Source organism: Ambystoma mexicanum, chromosome 2q, assembly GCF_040938575.1.
Source record: "Ambystoma mexicanum isolate Mex_15411 chromosome 2q, UKY_AmexF1_1, whole genome shotgun sequence".
NCBI classification, from domain to species: domain Eukaryota; kingdom Metazoa; phylum Chordata; class Amphibia; order Caudata; family Ambystomatidae; genus Ambystoma; species Ambystoma mexicanum.
In genome coordinates this window covers 1,032,879,137-1,032,898,145 of record NC_090924.1, presented here as the reverse complement: position 1 = coordinate 1,032,898,145, position 19,009 = coordinate 1,032,879,137, and the positions used below count along the sequence as shown (strand labels likewise).

The 19,009-nt window shown below is 47.7% G+C and overlaps 1 protein-coding gene across 1 annotated transcript in view; it reads left to right on the top strand.

Annotated features, from left to right (window-relative positions):
* RUNDC3B (RUN domain containing 3B) overlaps window positions 1-17,447 on the top strand; it is a 1,211,775-nt gene extending 1,194,328 nt beyond the window's left edge. The window contains exon 11 of the mRNA XM_069648386.1: window positions 16,129-17,447. Within this exon, the coding sequence (XP_069504487.1) occupies window positions 16,129-16,274 (146 nt within the window). The 3' untranslated portion in view covers window positions 16,275-17,447. The remainder of the gene's footprint in view (window positions 1-16,128) is intronic.
* Window positions 17,448-19,009: the final 1,562 nt, after the last annotated feature.

Genomic DNA, 19,009 nt, shown 5'->3' with positions numbered 1-19,009 from the left:
ACACTAAGAAAATCTGCCAAGAATCGCTCTCTCCCCCGACCTCGTGCCCCTGGAAAATCTTGCCACATCTGACCCTCAAAACTTAGTAGATATCTATATAAGGACCATGACTAAAGCAGTAGATTTAGTGGCCCCACTCATCCCTAGAAAAACAAAGCCCACAGATCACTGTAATGCCTGGTTCACCGATGACATCCAAGCACTGAGCTCCAAGAAAAAACAAGCAGAAGCTATCTGGAGAAGAAAACTGTCAGAATGCTCCCAACTGGCCTTCAACAAGTTTGCAAAAGAATATAAGCAGGCCATTACAATGGCAAAAGCAGAAACCTACAATGCTAGAATAGCCGAAGTGAACTCTAATTCGCAGGAACTATTCATAATACTTGCAGAGCTTCAAACCCCTGCCACACCTCCCTCCTCTATCAGTAACAACGAAACCTGGTTTACCAACAGCCAGAACGCTGTGCGGAATAAAATATGCCTACCACAGAAAACAACTGAAAAGCCAAGACCTGCCCCATCAACCTCCCTGCCACTTCCAATTCACATGCCGTACCCACCTTCCACTTGAGAGAAATCTCAGAACTGGAAACGGCCAATAGTCTCAAAATCCTAAAACAAACCATCCAGATGCAAAGGAGATATATGCCCAGCAGAAATCATAAAAGACTGTTCAGTAGCACTAGTCACCTTCATCACGAAATTCATTAATGCCTCATTCGCCACAAATCTGGTACCGACATGCCTCAAAGAATCATGAGTCCTCCCGTTGCTAAAAAAAACATCACTTTACCCTACGGTGCCCAACACTTACCGACCCATCACCACATTACCCTTCTTGCTTAAGATCCTAGACAACCAGATCCAATTCTATCTAGAATCGAATCACATCCTAGGGATGCAGCAATCAGGCTTCCGACCTGGCCTTCGCACAGAGTCTGCGCTATTAGACTTGAAAATTCTAATGGATTCCATCAGGGATGAGGGCAAACCCATGCTCCTCCTCCTATTGGACCTTTCAGCAGCGTTCACCCCACTCACAAAATAATTGGAGTACAGGCAGCAGCCATCCAATCTTCCCTTATACGTACTGGAGAACATGTTACAGGAACAGAATGAACAGTAGTGGTACCTGCCCTCATAAAGGAAACAGGTGAATCTGTAGCGTGGGCAGCAGAGAAAGATTGCCTCCGACATAGTACAGGCACAACATGGAGCGGCATTGCAGCATACACACATGTCCTGACCTGTCCAGGCTGCATGCAGTACTCATCTGAAAATTCAGGTTTTGAGGATGTGCCCAATGTTTGTTGGGACATTCTAAGAAGGTGCTATATATCTTCCCCTTTGAGCAATGGGAGAAAGGGGCTAGTAGGGAGATTATCAAGCGGCACATTTTGCCGTGGTATGTGTGCCAAAGTGCTGCATCACATGCCTCTCCCATTACTTTATCCCACCCTTAACCTGAAAGAGCTTCACAATAAATGTAAAACCCATTTGATGATTATTATTAGATATGACATTTTTTCAAAGTTTCATTGTGGAAAATGCCTCACTGCTATAACACAGTCCTTGCAAGATCACGTGAGAAGTCAGGAATGAAACACGGACAAAAGTTAGGCATGTTTTTGGGTAAAGACTTATTGAGAATAAAAGGGTTAGGAAAAGTCCTCTCTGACCCTGCTCTAAGAAGAATGTCGCTAGCTAAACCAAAACTGTCTGTATTAGGATGTCAAAACCAATACTGTCCTGAGTCCAAAATTACTTCCAGAGCCTCACACTAAAACTATACTCTAAGGTGAAAGAGGAAATGTCTTTAATCTTGGGAGGTTTAGAAAAGTGTTCAGAAAAGAAGAATAAATGGCTCCAACACAAATGTTCTTCCAGGATAGAGGTTCTTGCTCCAGAGGTTGGTTCTGTTACCCTGGATTCCTCTTTGCTCCGCAAGCTTTCTTTTACAACAGTTATTTGTGCCTTTCTAGGCTCACACCAATTGACGTAGAAACTTGTTTGACTTTGCAATTGTACTTTCCAAACACCTGGTATGCTTTTCTGCCAGCCCTTTACCTCTGTTCTCCTGAGTCAGCACAATAGCTATTCTAGTCCTGATGTTTCTTCTCAGGAGCCGTTTATTGCACACAGTTTTTATTTGCCTGGTCTATTCTCCGACCAGGGCTTCTTGTATTCACACACTTGTGGCAGCCTGGTCTACTCCCCCATCAGGATTTCTGCTGTTCACGCACTTATAGTTGCCTGGTATAATCTCCTTCCAGGACTTTTTTATATATACACAGGCCTTCTGCCATTCCCCAAAGTTGCATATACACTTTGTCAATCTGCCATGTGTATATATTATCCGGTCTGGGTTTCCCCTCTATGTGTATAACATATATCCTTTTGCTTTCAAGGGGCGTATTTGTTGCTTAACTCCTTTCCCCACATCAAGTTAATTTGTTATTTCTCTCTCGGTTACTTGTGGCTTGATTGCTAGTACTCAGTGTTGCCGCCAACACACCCCAAGCTCCTCACTCCCTCTGGGTGGACTCACCGGTTCTTGTTGGTGTCTTTCATTTCTCCCGCGGTCAACCGGAGAAGTATCTCCTTCTGCTTCCTTATCGTGACCGCTTCCTCTTGGTTCCTTCGTCTGTTGAGGCTTCCACCTCACACACCTGCTTCTTTTCCGGGCTCCGGTAGGTAAATCGCTGCTCCCAGTCACCTGCGAACACCCAGGAGTCTCTCACCGACTTCTGGCGCTCCGGCAGCGGGTCCTTCTCACACAGCCTCTTCCTTCTTTGTTAGTGAGCCGACTGAGTCCACCATACCGGTAATTGCTTTTCAGTTTCTTCGCCTTCACTCAGAGACACAGCTTTCTCCAGACAGCATCAGACACTGATTCCCTGCTTCAGTTACCTTTTAAACCTCCCAGGCACAGTTGTGTGTGAGAAACCACTACAGCGCTCGCAGGGTTTGTGGCGTCTCTTGCTTGATTCCTCTTCCTCGTCCCAATATTTTGGTCATTCTGGGAGATGAAGTTCAAGTTTGAGAATTGACTTGGAAAACTTGAATAAACATTTCCAGTAGTTTCAAATGGTGAATGAGTTCTAGATGATTGATACGTTTAATTGGAGAGGGTGATTTCCCTATTCTTCATGGTATAAGGACTGGATGAATCACAATAGGCCATGATGGTGTTAGATATGTCAGGGTTATTTTCAAGAGAAAATGGGGGATACCATGTATCACTCGATGAAGCCATGACATATGCCCGGAGGTTGTTTCCCACGTGTGTTCCTCCCTCGTATAGCTACCCCCAGGGTCTGGATCAGGTAGCAGCTGCCATCCCCTGACCACATGGGAGGAGGTCATAGTCGGGGATTCAGTGATGACTCCATCAGATTCATCACAATCAGTTTCCAATGCAAACATCACTTCCTTTGGGCAGTCGCCACCATGCTCACTCTATTCTTTTGCCTCTGTGGACTGTCCCATGTTTCTTCCCTTTAGATCTATATGAGGACTGTTGATTATCCTTCCCTAACACCAATCTAAACTCAATGACACGATTAGAAGCCAGTTCCAAATTTCAAATTCTAATTAGAACATTTATAGCATTCTTCAGCAGTTCTGATACTAAATTAGCTACCTGAAATTGGTTTAGAGCGGTCAGTCTACATTTGCTTCTTTTTCTACTTCAATAAGACTATATGCCAGAATGCTATAGTTATACTCCTCTCCTTATCCAACAGTAAGCAGCACTTACTCTCTGCCCCACCCACCTTCAAACAGTCCTTCCCGCACCTTCCTTCTTCCTACAAAGACTATCTCTTTTCCATCACACCACCATTTTGCTTGTACCCCCCCCACTAGCCTTTGCTCTTCCCCCTCATCCTCCTTCCTCTCCCCAGTTTTCTCCCTTCAGCCCTTCCGTTCCCCATCACATAGATTTTTCGTGTCCCTAGGTTGTGTGTAACACCTTCAGTCAGTGAAAACTTTTTAGCCAATAGCAGTTTCCATTCTGGGAGTTGTAGTTTCATTTTTCCATTCTAGAATGTGGGTTTCAAATACTATAGGTTTACATGTCCCAGAATACAAAGTTCTTGCTATTGGCTAAAAAGCCAGGCTTGCCGGGTTCTGTCACAAATGATATGGGACCACTACAAAGCTAGTCGTATCCCTCTTCCTTGAATCCTTCTTCTGTGACATTCTTCTGCTAGGTCTTCCTCGCCCCTGTCCTTTAACCATTCTCCCCTCCTTGCATCCACTGCCCATCTGTTCTTCTGTCCTCAATCTGTATCCTTCAGCAAATCCTTCCCCTGACATCCTTTCCTAAACCCTTCTCTCCTTCCACTAACCCCATGCCTTTTTCATCCTTCTGCTCCCCAAGCTTTCCTTACACCATTTCTTTCTACACTCACTAAACCCTCCTTGCTGTGAAGCACATCCCCCCGACCCTGTACATTCCCCAGACTGTGCTCTCTTGCACCACTCTCCTTCCCCTCATAACTTGGCTTGGAAGTTTAGACTTGCATTTCAGAGGGGACATGTTATGCAAAAAGGAGTATGGGTGTGTGGGGGTGTGAGGAAGAGGACTGATCTGGGCCATCAACCTAATCAAACCCAAGCCTCTGCTTGCTGCTGGTGATAGGCTATCCATCAGCAAGCATATACAAATGTAAACATAAGCATACACAAAATGAGTTTGGGGTAGTAGGTATACTGCTTTACCTTGCTGTTGTCCAATCTGCTGGGTTGTTATTCTCTTCTATGACTTTCAGTTGACTGTACATGTACCTTTGGGCTCAGGCTTGGGTGTGGCTTGAGCCTGGGTGACTGGCCGGCACCTCCAAGCCCCAGGAAGGTTATGGGGTTACAATTCCAATGTATTGCAAATTGTTTATCCATAAACACATTGCCTGGCTTGCAAGAGAGCAGCACCACAATGCATTCACACGCACTCAGCCCGAGCAAAGAAATGAAAAGGCCTGCTTCTCATCATTGTGCTGGGTGGTGGTGGAGCACACCATATCCTCTATTTGACCTCACTCCCAAAGGCCCATCACATACCCTTCATAGATAGGTCACTGCAAGGCTGCTTAGTTACAATTGTGACAACTAACTACACAGTGAATACGTTCATCAAGACAGTGTGAGTTTGGTGGCAAGTGCAGGATGGCCTCTTCTTCCGTGCACTGGCGTCACCGGTGAGCTCCTAGTAGGCCCAGTCATAGCACCCGCCCTGATTCCCATGTCTCAACAGGATGCGCTTTGAAGTTCCCCTGTCATGCGTCTCTCTCATTTCCTGGTTGTTGGCATGCCTTGTCAGTTGTCAGGTGCAGGGGAAAGTACAAAGATGTGACTGGTCCATACAGGCCCCTCAGAGCATGAATCTTTAAGGAATAGATACACATGAGAGTTTCTGTTCTTTTCCCCTTCCAAGCTAACAAATGGAGCTCCGAAGGAGAAATACACTCAGAGTACTTATTTCATTTCAGCACTGGGCATTAAAACATAATCATAACCATTTGAACTAGTACATCTATGAATGCTCCAAGTTCCTATAAGAAAATTGTGTCGTTCACCAAATATATTTAGATAGTAATCACTAGCAACAGCATATAATTAATTAAACCTGGTCATTAAGCACACCAAATGGCTAACATTCCCTTTTATGATATATTTTCAATAAGACAAATACAAGCCTTGTACCTTAGACCTGATTAATAAAGTATGTACCTTGAGGTGTTACTAGGTTCCAGGGAGAGTAACTTAATCTCGGGTACGCCATGTCCCCTGTGCTCAGTCTGCTTTTCACAGGAGGACATTGGTTGAATGGGGTCACCTCTCCTCAGGCCTCAGGTCCACATGATGATGCAGAGAGAGCCTGCCTGAAGAGGCTTAGTTTTAGGAGCCCCTTCTACCTCTCCTGATTTCTTCAGCATTCACATTATGTCCCTTTTTTGCGGGCTTGTCTAGAAAATGGTGTCGTTAGGACAAGCTTACCAATGGCTAAACACCTGAGCCATCATGGTGCTCCAGCGCCTTTTAGATTTCTTAGAGCAGGGTTGTTGAAGTAAGGGAACTACTGATAATCTACCGTATTTTTCAGTTGTAGATGTCTTGCCACCCTTGAGGAGACACTCTCTAGTAAGATGTTTCCTGTTCCACTGTAAACACATGCATAGCTCTACAAATTGTGAGTAAGCTAACGGAGGTTTTATGTTCATTCTTTCCCATTTTTCACCGAAAAAGTTCATCACATTTTTTTATTTTTTATTTGGGGGTTCCCCACCAATCCCCCCTTTCCTCTTTTATTTATTCCCTAGTGTGGCGCTGCCCCGTGATGTAATATGCACGCGGCGGCATGCCGTTGCACGCCGCCGCATGCTGCATAAATAAACGGGGCGTTCCCAGCCGCGTCAGAGCGACCGGGAATCCCGAACTGCCAAGACTTGTGTGTGTGTGCCTGTGCAGTGCGGGAGCTTACGGGACCGCATGGGGGCCCCGACCGACCCCCAACAGTGGCGACGAGTGGATGCGGATGCCCGGGCCCGGCGGTGATGAATGTCATAATTTTTTTTACATGGAAACGGAACGGACGACATTTCGTTTCACGCCGTGGCTGCGGATCACACACACGCGGCTGGCGGCCATTTTGTCAACAGGGCCGTGGAACTTCTCCAAGCTCCGGTTTAGATGGGGAAGGTGATCCAGGTCTAATTTTTGGACACACTGCTTGCAGGCAGTCTAACCTGCCCAATACATGCCCAATTTTGGATTTTTACTTCACATTTGGGCCTCCTACGTTGAGTGAGAGCAAGGAGAAGGGCTAAAATGGCAGGGCCTGCCTAGCCCAGATTTTCTTTTTCTCTCTTCTTCTCTTCTTCAGCCAATTTTTGAAACTTTTACACCACTGGTGTTGCTGCAGTGGAGGGGCACTGTGCTTCTTCATCCTCTTCATCATCAGGCTGCTGTGGCCTCTTCTTCCTCTTCATCATCAGGGGCGGAGTACTGCAGTGGCAAATCCTCAAGTGGGCAGTCATCTTCTTTCTAATTCTTCAAAGCCGAAGGCAAGATTCCACCATCCCCTCCCCAGTTTGGACTGTTGCTGCGCCTGTGGAAGGGGTATCCAGGTGTGTGGTGGTGGTGGGTGACTGAGTTGCGGCCCGCAGGTCCTAGTGTGGGGGTGCTTGTGCGCTCAGGCCCATGAATGGCGCTGGTGGGCAACACGGTGGGCACCCTGCAGCCGCACCACTTCCCCAGGATGGCGGCCAAGCGGGAGGTCAACAACAAGCTCCTCAGGCTCCAGTGATTTCAGTTCTACAGCCAGTGGCCACTCCACAGCTACCCCCTGAACCCCAAGTAGGCGGTGCCTCAGGGGCCACCGGTCGTGCAGCCAGTTGCCCAGCCAGGACCTCCTATCATGGCCCAAGCGCGAGCCCATGCAGCCCTGCAGCCCATCCCAGAATTTGACGCATCGGGTCCGCCGTCCAGCATGGGGCCTAGGTGGAGGAGGTGGGTTGGTCGTCTCGACATGTACTTCCGGGCCGCCCAGGTGACGGATGACGACAGCAGGGTGGCTACGATGCTGTACTCCGCTGGGGCGTCGGTCCAGGACATTTTTGAGTCGCTTCCTGCGGGGGATGGCAGCTTTGACGCAGCCAAGGCGGCATTCCTGGTCCACTTCCTGCCCCTTGCCAACGTGGACTATGAGAGGCTTGTCATGCTGTCGACCAAGCAAAAGGAGGATGAAACATTGGACACTTTTTATGGACGCCTGCGTCGCCACTCCCAGGTCTGTGCGTGGGGAGACGCAGAGGACATGATTAGCACAATGCTAATTCAGGCGTGCTCCTCGGGCAAACTCGGGAGGCAGGTCCTGAGAGAGACGGGTATCACTATGCCCCGCATCCTGGAACTGGGCCGCTGCCATGAGGTGGCGGAAGCTTGAGCAACCAAGATGGAGGCGGGGTCCCGCTCAATAAAGTCTGAGGAGGTGTGTGCTATGTGGCGTGGTGGTAGAGGAGTGAGAAGACCTGGGGTGGGACCCCGGGACAGAGCAGGGAGAGTGGGGGAATCGTGCCAGAAGTGTGGATACGACCTCCCTCACCCGACGGAGTGTCGGGCAGCTGGAAAGACATGTGGTAGGAGTGGCCTGCCTGACCATTTTTCGAGAGTATGCAGGGCTGCCCTGCCCGTGTTGGTACCGAGAGGACAAGCTCGAGTTAGGGTCCCGCGCCAGAACCGCCCACCGAATGTGGCCCAGGTGGACCAGGGCGGGGAGGATGCCCAGGAGGAGGAGGCAGAGGAGGATGAAGAGAACATTTTCTTTGTCTCCAGTGTGGAGGTCCTAAAAGGAAAGAACAGAAGGCAGCCGAGGTGTGTGGTTGAGATCAATCACTCGCCGGTCCCGGTGCTGGTGGACACGGGAGCCTCTGTCAATGTGATGGTCAGGGGGCACTATGATATCCTTGAGTCCCCCCTGAAGCTGCTCACACCGAGGGCCCGCATATTTGCGTTTGGAGGACTGGAACCAATACCACTGGAAGGTGCCTTCATAGCAAAGGTGGAGCATGAGGGCTCGCAGATCAAAGCCCGGTTCCACGTGACGCCCGTGAGCAACAACACTCTGCTAAACTGTGCTGCTGCTGAGGCCCTCGGAATTGTCAGCTTCGCGTAGTCTCTGTATCTCGAAGACATCAATGACTTGCTCGATAAATATGCCGCCCTCTTCAATGGCATTGGAAGGATGACTGGTGACCCGGTGGAGTTACACATCGATGAGTCTGTGCAGCCCGTTGCCCTGGAACACCGGAGGGTACCGTTCCATCTCAGGGAGCAGGTAGATAAGGAGCTGGACAACCTGGTGAATTTGGACATTATTGAAAAGGTGGAGGGCCCCACTCCCTGGGTGTCCCCGATTGTTGTGACTAGGAAGCCTAAGCAACCTGACTCTGTGCGCATCTGTGTAGATATGAGACTCCCCAACAAGGCCATTAAGAGGGAGCGGCATCTCACCCCCACCATCAATGACATTATTTCGGAAGTGCAAGGGGCTCGGTTCTTTTCCAAATTAGATCTCCGAGCAGGATATCAACAGGTCGTTCTCCATCCGGAGTCTCGGTATATCACCACTTTCACCACTCACTCTCTACAGATACAAGAGACTCAGCTTCGGAGTATCATCGGCGCAGAGGTTTTTCAGAACATTATTCGGGGTGCCCTCGCAGATCTGGAGGGTGTCTTAAACATCAGCGATGATATTCTGGTGTTCGCGAAGACCGAGGTGGACCATCTGAGACAGCTGGGGAAGACCTGTGAGAGACTGCAATCGCGAGGTCTCACCCTCCACAGGGACAAGTGAGTTCCTGCGCCCTGCCATCGAATTCTTCGGATTTGTTTTCAAAGAAGGGGGTGTGTCACCAGACCCGAGGAAAGTGCAGGACATTAAGAAGGCACAGCCTCCAGAGTCGGCATCTGACATTAGGAATGGTGACATACTGTGGGCGTTTCATCCAGAACCTTGCCTCAAGGTCAGAAGCACCCAGGGCTCTGACGAAAAAGGAGTCAGTCTGGCACTGGGGCCCGCTTGAGCAGGCGACCTTTGAAGACATCAAAAGCGCCCTGGCAGTGGAGGACAACATGGCGTTCTTCGATCCGGCGCTAACATCGGAGATCGTTGTGGACGCCAGTCCATTTGGTCTAGGGGCCGTCTTAACACAGGTGGACCGGGACGGGAGCATCCGGCCAGTGGCCTATGCCAGCAAAGCGCTCTCTGAAACTGAACAAAGATACTCGCAGATTGAGAGTGAGGCTCTGGCGGTCCTCTGGGGCTGCAGACACTTTCGGCTCTACGTCTTGGGGCGTCCAGTGACGGTGGTGACAGACCATAAGCCCCTGCTGCCCATTCTGGCAGGGTCATCCTCCAAGCCACCGGCCAGAATCGAGAGGTGGATGCTCGCCCTTCTCGAATACGGAGTGACACTGGTGTATCGGCCAGAGGCCAACAACGCAGCGGACTATCTCTCCTGACATCTGGGAGTGCGTGGGGGAGAGGAGTATGACACCTGCGAGGAGGAGGCCAACGATCACGTCCGAATGGTGGTGGAGGCGGCCACGCCGAACGCCATGCCTCTCTCAGAGCTGGAGGCAGCAGCTGCCGAGGATGAGTGCTTCAAGATCCTCCAGCACTCCATGCGGCACGGCTCCTGGAAGTCTGTCCTAGAATCCCTGGCGGGGCGGACCCAGGAGGCCAAGACCGGACTCGAGCAGCTGTGGAAGGTTAAGGAAGAACTCTCATTCTCAGCGTCTGGTCTGCTGCTGCCAGGTGACCGGATCGTGGTCCCCCAGTCCAAGGTAAAGGACGTGATCACTCTGGCTCACCATGGACACCAGGGCACCGCCAAGGCTAAGGCCAGGCTGCGTCTGAAGGTTTGGTTTCCTGAACTGGAGAGGAGGGTCGATGACTTTGTGGTGGCCTGCAAATGGTGCCAGGCAGCGTCTCCATTACAGCGAGAGCCCGCCATTGAAGCAATGCCCAGGGGCACGCGGCCATGGGAGGTCATCCATGCGGACTTTGGGTCGACATCTGGGCACCCATTTTCTGGTAATCGTCGACGAATATTCACGATATCCGGAGGTGGAGTTTGTCGAATCGGTGGCCTTCGAGCATGTGGTTGTGGCTGTGGAGAAGATGTTCGCAGCTCATGGTTTTCCCCACACCTTGTGCTCAGACAACGGATCGCCGTTCCAGAGTGAGCGGTTTGCGGAACTCATGGAGAGCTGCGGGGTCCAGCACCGAAAGATATCCCCATTGTGGCCCAGGGCAAACGGAGATGCTGAGAGACTGATGCGGACACTCAACAAGACTTTCAGGATCGCACAGGGACAAGGACAGCCACTCCAGCGAGCCCTGTATCAGTTTCTAAGGGTGTACCGCAGCACCCCTCATGCATCCACGGGGGTCACTCCGGCAGAGGCCCTGTTCAAGCGATGCCCCCGGGGCCTACTACCTGAGGTCGGGGAGAAGGAACCCGGGGTGATTGAAAATCAACAGGTCGAGGCAGACCGGCGGGTAAGGATTGAGCAGGAAAACCTGCGAAGAGGGCTCCGGCCCCAGTGGCTGGAACCGGGGGACGAAGGCCTCATCTGTAATCGACACCCCCACGGAAAGCTGTCGCTCCCCTACGAGACGGTTCCGTTGGATGTGGTGGGCGTAAAGGGATCCATGGTAACGGCATCCGACGGAAGGTCCGCTGTCACCTGGAATGTCAGCTTCTTCAAGAAACTGTGTGATTCAAGAACTGAACCGCCGCTGGAACCGGACTTGGTGGAGATACCGGAGGACGGAGGAGGTCCCTCCAGCACACCTGCGTCCCCTGCCCGGGAGACGTCTGCTGAAAGACTTCACGTGCCGGAGGTGAGCGGGAGGTACCCCCAGAGGGCTGGGCGAGGGAAACCCACTTACCTCAGCATTTATGTTTTGGGACAGTTGGTTAATCAACCTGAGTAAGGGGATCCGGATGGTTGACAATAAAGGGGTTTGGGCAAGTTGTGTTAAGTAAAACAGTTTGTGTTTGTGTGGCTTGCAGTGTGTGTTAAAAGTGTTTCTGTGTTCTCCCGAAAAAGGAGGAGTGTGGCGCTGCCCCGTGATGTAACACGCACGCAGCGGCGTGACGTTGCACGCCGCCGCGTGCTGCATAAATAAACGGGGCGTTCCCGGCCGCGTCAGAGCGACCGGGAAGCCCGAACTGCCAAGACATGTGTGTGTGTCTGTGCAGTGCGGGGGCTTATGGGACCGCATGGGGGCCCCGACCGACCCCCAACACCTATATTCCCAGCCCCCATATTTTTCAATGACTTTTTGGGACAAATTGCTATGATAAAAACTCAGCGGAAAGAAAACGTGCGATGAATGAACGTTGTACCCTAACAGAGCATGACAACCACCATTCTCACTAACCAAAATGTATTACTTTGGTCCATGCATTACAACCTGAACAGCCGAAAGTAGCGGAGAGAATCGCACATCAGTGCGAACTCTCTCTGGACATCAAGTGCATTCTGGACAATGGCAGCCCTATCCCAGGAGAGGCCGAGGCTCTGCCCTTTGCAGAAGGCTTCAGCGCCATGGAAAGAGGTGCTCTAGAGTGGAGAGGAGAACTGAATGGTAATTATAATTAATCCTGCTCAGGAAAACAGGCTTGGTTTGTATGTCATTGTCACAGTGCAGCCAAACACACACAAAGGCTGTAAAGTTAAAGGGCATTGTTCGTACCATGTCTTAAGAGTAAACACAAATGAGAGATCCATGTGAGGACGTCCTAAGAACACTAACTAAACAAATTAGTAATCATTTTGATTGTTTTAAGGAGCCATTGCTCATTCAAATAATATTTTGAAACTGCAGATATGAAAACAATTGTCTGGCCTATGTGTACTGCTTCAGTGACAGGGATTATACCCAGATTCTTTACCGGTAATCCCATTATATTGAGTTCTTCTCTTCCCCATCCCAGTCCTAACATAACGAGGCGACCCGCCTCTGGGACAGGTACCCCGTTGAAACTGGCTAAAAAACTAGCAGACATTGGGCCTCATTACGAGTTTGGAGGCAGCCCTGCCCTTAATAAGGGCAGGGCTGCCTCCAAACTCGGGTCCGGGTCCATGATCCCTGAATAGGGAAATACCGGGCCATTCCGACTTTGGAGGGCCCGGTATTTCCCCATTCAGGGAACCCGGACCATCCACATTCCCATTTGAGCCCCCATAGGGCTCAATGTGAATGGGGAGCATGCTAACAATGGCCCCGTTGATGACGGGCCCGTTGTTAGCATGCTGGTTCCCTCGAGGGACCCACAAAAGGACATCTGGTCTGACCAGACGCCCAGAGCGGGTCCCGCGAGGGGACCTCGTAATGAGGCGGTACAGGGTTAACGGCGCCGGCACCTTTACTGGCGCTGTTAACCCCTCACCGCCTCCCTTGTAATGAGGCCCATGGTCCACTACCCCGAGAGGCAAAGTACATGAGAAGCCCACTCCCGGAACACCTCCTGTCAATCCAAGCAGTATAAGCAAGCAAGTTCAACCCCCGGCTAGGAAGGATGGATTGTAGGAATGGGACGAGGCCGAGAAAGACGTTGTATAATTTCATTACCGGAAATGTATCTGAGCATTACCTCTTTGTTCCCCATCTCAGTCCCAACATAATGAGAGTTCAGAAGCAGTATAGCAGATATGTCAGGGATCATCAGGCAAGAAACAGTGCACATGTGAATGACTTTGTTGTTTACATGTTTGTTTTTTTGTTTTATTATTTATAATGTGCGATCATACCCTCAGGTAACAGGGCGCAGCAGTTACATGTATATGCGAAGCTTAGTTACAACAAAGAGAATATATACATACACACAGTAATAGCAGGATTATATAGAAATATACACATGTGGGTACAATATATGTAAAGGGGTGGAATACGAAAGACTTAACACCAAATTGCATTTAAAAGCCTACATTTTCAACCATAGTACGACCTTAGATCGGAAGTTGTGGTAGGGCAGGTCCATTCTGAGAGTTGGAGGTAGGGAATTCCACAGTTTAGCTGCTTTCACTGTGAAGCTGTTGCCCCTATGATGGAACGTTTAAAATTAGGGACAGAAAGGCAATCTTTGTAAACTGTTCTAGTGGGACTCAGGGGGGTCTGTCTGTGGAATCTGTCGACCAAGTAAGTAGGAGCAGCATTATTGAGAGATTTATGAGTGAGTGACACGGTTTTTAGGAGAATTTTATCTTTCATAGGGAGCCAGTTATTCTGTTGGCTATATGAAGAAATCTGGTCTCTTCTGGAGATGCCTAATGCCGCTCTGAGGGCGTTATTTTGAAGAGTTTGTATTTTACTGATGGTAGCTTTGGAAGACCCAAGATAAAGAGCATTACAATAGTCAAGGCGGGACAATATAAGGCTCTGGCAAGGGTCGTGCAGCTAGTATCGGAGAGAAAGGGTTTGGCTGCACGGATCAGTTTACACGTGTAAGCCGCGGAGGATGCTAAGGAGTTCACCTGTTTGTTAAAAGAGAAGTTTGAGTCCAGGTAAAAGCCCAGCGTTTTGACCTCTTGTCCTACTTTGATACTGTTGCCATCAATTATAAAAGAGGAACAGACAGGGCCTAATTTCTTTAGGCTGGAGGTAGTGCCCAGGATGATAAGTTCAGTTTTAACATCCTTCAGGCATAGTTCATGTGTGGCCATCCATGCCTGGATGATGATGTACACTCTATTCACCAAGGCAAAATCCTTTCCATAATCCCCAGAAAGCGGAAGGCGGATCTGGGTATCATCTGCATAGTTGGTGTAGGTGATACCGAGAGGATCCAGATCATCGAAAAGGGGCTTGGTAAATATATTGTACAGTGTGGGCGAGACACAAGAGCCCTGTGGCGCACAGCAGGTGTGACAAAACGGCCCAAACGAGGGGCAAGGTAGACCCACCTAAAGCTTGTATTGAATAATGAAAGTGTCTGAGGGTAGCCAGGTGGCTGTTCTTCAAATGTCATTGAGCGGGGACCCCTTGGACAGCTTCCAGTATGAAGAGACCGCCCTAGTGTATTGACCCAGAACCCTGATTGTATAATCCAGCTCGATAGTAGCCCTGATCCATCTGCTGAGGGTAGTAGAGGATGGCTTCTTCCCTCCATCTCCTAGCCCAGATGTGACCAAGATGGAGTCCCCCCTGACCTTTGGATGAAGTGCGATCCAAGTATACCCAGACCACTATGCTGATATCAAAGGGGTGAAGAGAGAGACTCTAGGTGGCGCTGGAACCCCAGGTGTGGATGAACAGGTCGTCCTGGAGATGGAAATGGGAAAAAACCTTGATCCAATAAGGACAGGTAACTCCCACTTCACCCAGTCTTCTGGCTGAAAGTGGGCTACTTCCACAGTGAAGTGCAGGAATCTCTGGTGTACCGCAGGGGCGGGGGTACATGCAAATGGGAATCCTCTAGGTCGACCGATGTTAAGAAGTGTCTGAAGGCCTTGATGGGAATGTTAGATTGTAGAGTCTCCATTTTGAAGAGTATGTTCCGAACAAAAACATTAACCCTCTTCAAGTCTATGGTGAGTCTCCATGCTCCCAATGATTTCTACACTTGGAGCAGAAATATGGAACTGGAATAACAATACCGTTGAGCAAAAAGGTCTGCCTGTCCCCCTATAAGGCCGCTTCTTCACAGGGTCCCTGGGCCATAGGGTAAGCACATGTCATAAATCTGGTATCAGGGGAACAGATGCATTTTTGGTTTTATTTTGGTATTCAGTTGTAGGCCACCATTGCCATTTTGACCTAGGCTTCCTGTGAGTATGCACATTATTATTCATTCAATCCGACAGTATAATTATTTGGCATTTTGTGTCTATAGATGCATTGCCCTTTCTTTTTTGTTTCATTCAGTTTTCTCTTTCTCTGATGAAGACGTGCATAAATGTGCATTCAACCTCAAAACCATTCTGTAAACCACTGCAGCCCAAAGTTGGAAATATTAAATAATGTCCATCTCACTTCCATACTGAGCCACTTTTACTAGTCACATTGTCATCTTTTTGTTGACTTGTGCACTATTTATTAGTGCAGTTTTTACATTCCTTTTTACATGTTTATGTTTGGGGGAGCTTCTCATTTTTTCACAACTATTGTCACTTTTTCCAGGGTTTTTTTGTTGATGTTTTTCTAATAATTATTGCTGTTACTACGATCCACACTTTGAAAATGTGTTGTTTGTAACTTTGTTTTTATGTTTTATTTACATTGTCTCTACTGTCTTTTTGTACATAAGTGCAGTTGTCTGATATTTTATAGATGTTTTTGCTTTATTAAATTCAAATAATTTAAATGATTTTATTTTTGATTAATACCCCCAGACTTTCATTTTCTGCATATAACTAACTTTGGAATGGTCAGCAATTCATTAACCCAGTTGTTTCCATTCCAGCCTACAGGGGATTTGAGCATTGTTAACGTTGTATCCCAAACTATTAGTTAATTTTTTCTTAAGATAAATTGGACCCTATGATAAAAGATGTAATGCTTCCCCAAGGGATATCTAAGAGTAATCTGCTTCCTTTTCTCTCCTGCAGGAAAGGAGGAGACCCCATCCTTGCTCGGCTTGTGTGGTTCCCTCACATCCGTTACAAGCTACAAATCTCTCACCAGCCTGAAGTCCAATGAATATCTTGCGAGTCCCACCACGGAAATGACAAGTCCAGGGCTCACCCCATCTTGAAAGCGGCGGAGAGCCTTTTTCTGTTGTTTGCATTCGAGCCACATTCCCCATGTCTGCCTTCTCTGCGCCTTTTTGTCGTAAAGGTTCCGTCAAGAATAGAAAGAGCAAGACATACATTTTTGCTGCTTCTTTTTAATTAATGCACTTTTTCATGACCGATCATGTCAAACCCATGATCTTCATGCTGTACGCTGAAAATTTGTGAGACGCTACGATTGTTCTGTTCTTTGCACTCTTTCAATTGTTCTTTTATTTCGGAAATAGCCGTCGCAGTTTTAACAATGAATGTTAATGGCTATGCCATTTGACTTCCCTGGACTTAACATATGATCTACTGGCCCATGATTCATAAACTTGCACTGCACCTAAAATTGCACCAGGCAGACATGTACTGCATCAGTGTGTTTTTGTAGTTCCTTCCACATTGCACTACACCGGTGCAAAGTATGAAATGTGGCCAACTCTTTAAGAGATGTCTGGAAAAGCAAACACTTCTCTCACAGTGGAGCCAGAAGATTAATTTGCGCTCTTAAATGTTTGAGATGTAAAAATTGCAAACTCTGCCTTTGGAAATCAGTGGTTGCAGATTTATTTTACTCATTTGTGAATGTGTTTCAGGCTTTATTTCTCAACTCCGTAAAAGAAGAGGGAAGCACTTCAGCTGATATCCTCATCTGAAAATGAGTCTGTTCATGACTTTTTTTGTGGCTACAAATTAAGAATACAGGGTATCCAAATGCACCTTGCATCAAATTTGTATTGCTGTTTTCAATTGCAACGCTTTTTGAATGTACTCAATAACCGTTTTTAAAATGAAAACCTCTCCAATTCCTTTATAAACTATAAAAGAAAAAAGTCTATCTTTACCTTCTAGTGTTTCAATACAAGGATCACATTTCTGACCCACAGGATCCATCCCTGAACGGCAATGTGGATCCAACAAGTCCATTGTATTCATTTTGGAAAACTATATTTTTGTGCCAAAGATTTCTTTCTTTTTTAAATGATGTTTACAGGATTTCATTCAGCACTGTGACGCAATTAATGATGGTCAATATATACAGTACCTGTTTTGTGTTTTGTATTGTCTTTCATTTTTTATGTGAATTTAAGATGAGTGCTCAATTCTAACAAATTAATGAATTGAATCAAATAAAAGAAAAGGCATGGTCATTAAGCGAACATGGAATTGATTTCTATTTAAAATCTTTCCGAATTAGAGTTTAGAGAACATTTTGATGGTGGAGAAGAACAGGTAGGATACGTACTCTTATTCCACTCTGCTGGCAGAGCAGAAATCCACGTGGGACACCCTTTTTTCCACTTCTGGCAGCAGCCGCAGGTGTATGGAAATATCTGCCCATTTGGAGACCAACCCTTGTCCTCAGATCTGGTTAGCTGATACTACTGACATGTCATCCAATCACAAAGCACAGAAAAGGAAATAGTCAGATAAAACATGTGCAAAATATTTGGCTTTGTGAATTGTGCAAAATTCCATCCAATCAGATTGTCCAGAGGGGGTATACAATATTTTCTGCAGGAAGAATGGAGGTGGGGTGGATTTTACTCTCAATCTGGCATTCTACTTCATGATACAAAAATAGGCCAGTTCACCCAGCCATAATCCTAATCACTGAGGTCGGGGACCCCACTGCTTTTCTAGAAAGTTAGATCCAGATCTAGAAAACAGTAATTTGTCAAAGAAGTTGTTTTTCTATTTGTTTGAGCTTATTTAACTTTTCAAATCAAAAGAGTGGGTTTTCAAACAAAACAGTCAAACATAATAGTCTGAAGCATTGTCAGAAAGCAATACAATCCCCCACATTCCCACCAATTCCATACACCGCCCACCCCCTCCCCCTTCCTAGGCCAAGTGGTTAACAGGAATGACAACAAAATAAGCAGCACAAAGCATTTGTGTACAGACAGTCCTATTTTCCACACTTGTCGAAGAAAGGTAGGTTCTCCTTAGAATTATCAAGCAAGTGTGCAGGAGTATATATATTCCTTACCCTTAGAAGCCACTCTCTTAAATTGGCACACTAGACCTCTTACATTGTTGCTCAACACAGCTTCTAGCTGCTACCAATAGCGTACGGGACATGTGGGTCAAACCCTGGCTTTCCCCATCATCGTTTTCTACCCCCAACAGTACCAGCAGTGGGTGATGAGTCCAGATTATACTATCCTGTTCTTTTATCAACGATAGGACATTCTTCCAATATTTCTGTACTTCTTCACAGCCCCACCACATATGCCAATAATCTGCTTTAGAAAAACCACACTTCCAACAGCTCAGGTTAATCCCTCGGTACATCCTCACCAGTGTGGCAAGAGGATAATGCCACCTATGTAGTAATTTAATAGCCTTCCACCTCTATCATAAAGACACTGTTGAACAAGACACTTTGCGGCACATGATAGACCAAAGTCTGTCCGTAATGTCTCTGCCCAGATCCTTTCCCCAGGTCGTCTGCCACGTAACTGCACCAGACGGCTCAGCCAACAGCTATTCTTTATACAAGCTGGGCACTAAACCTTTAGATCCCCTTCTCTGGATCATGATGCTCTTAGAGGGGGTCAGATCCCAATGCAGATATCAGTAAGGACACCAATCAGCAGTAAATGGCCGAAAACTGAAATGTTGCAAATATTAAGGCATTCCTGCAGCCATTCCAAAGACAGGAACTGTCCCTTCTCCAACATGTTCCCCGACTTTCCCAGATCAGCCA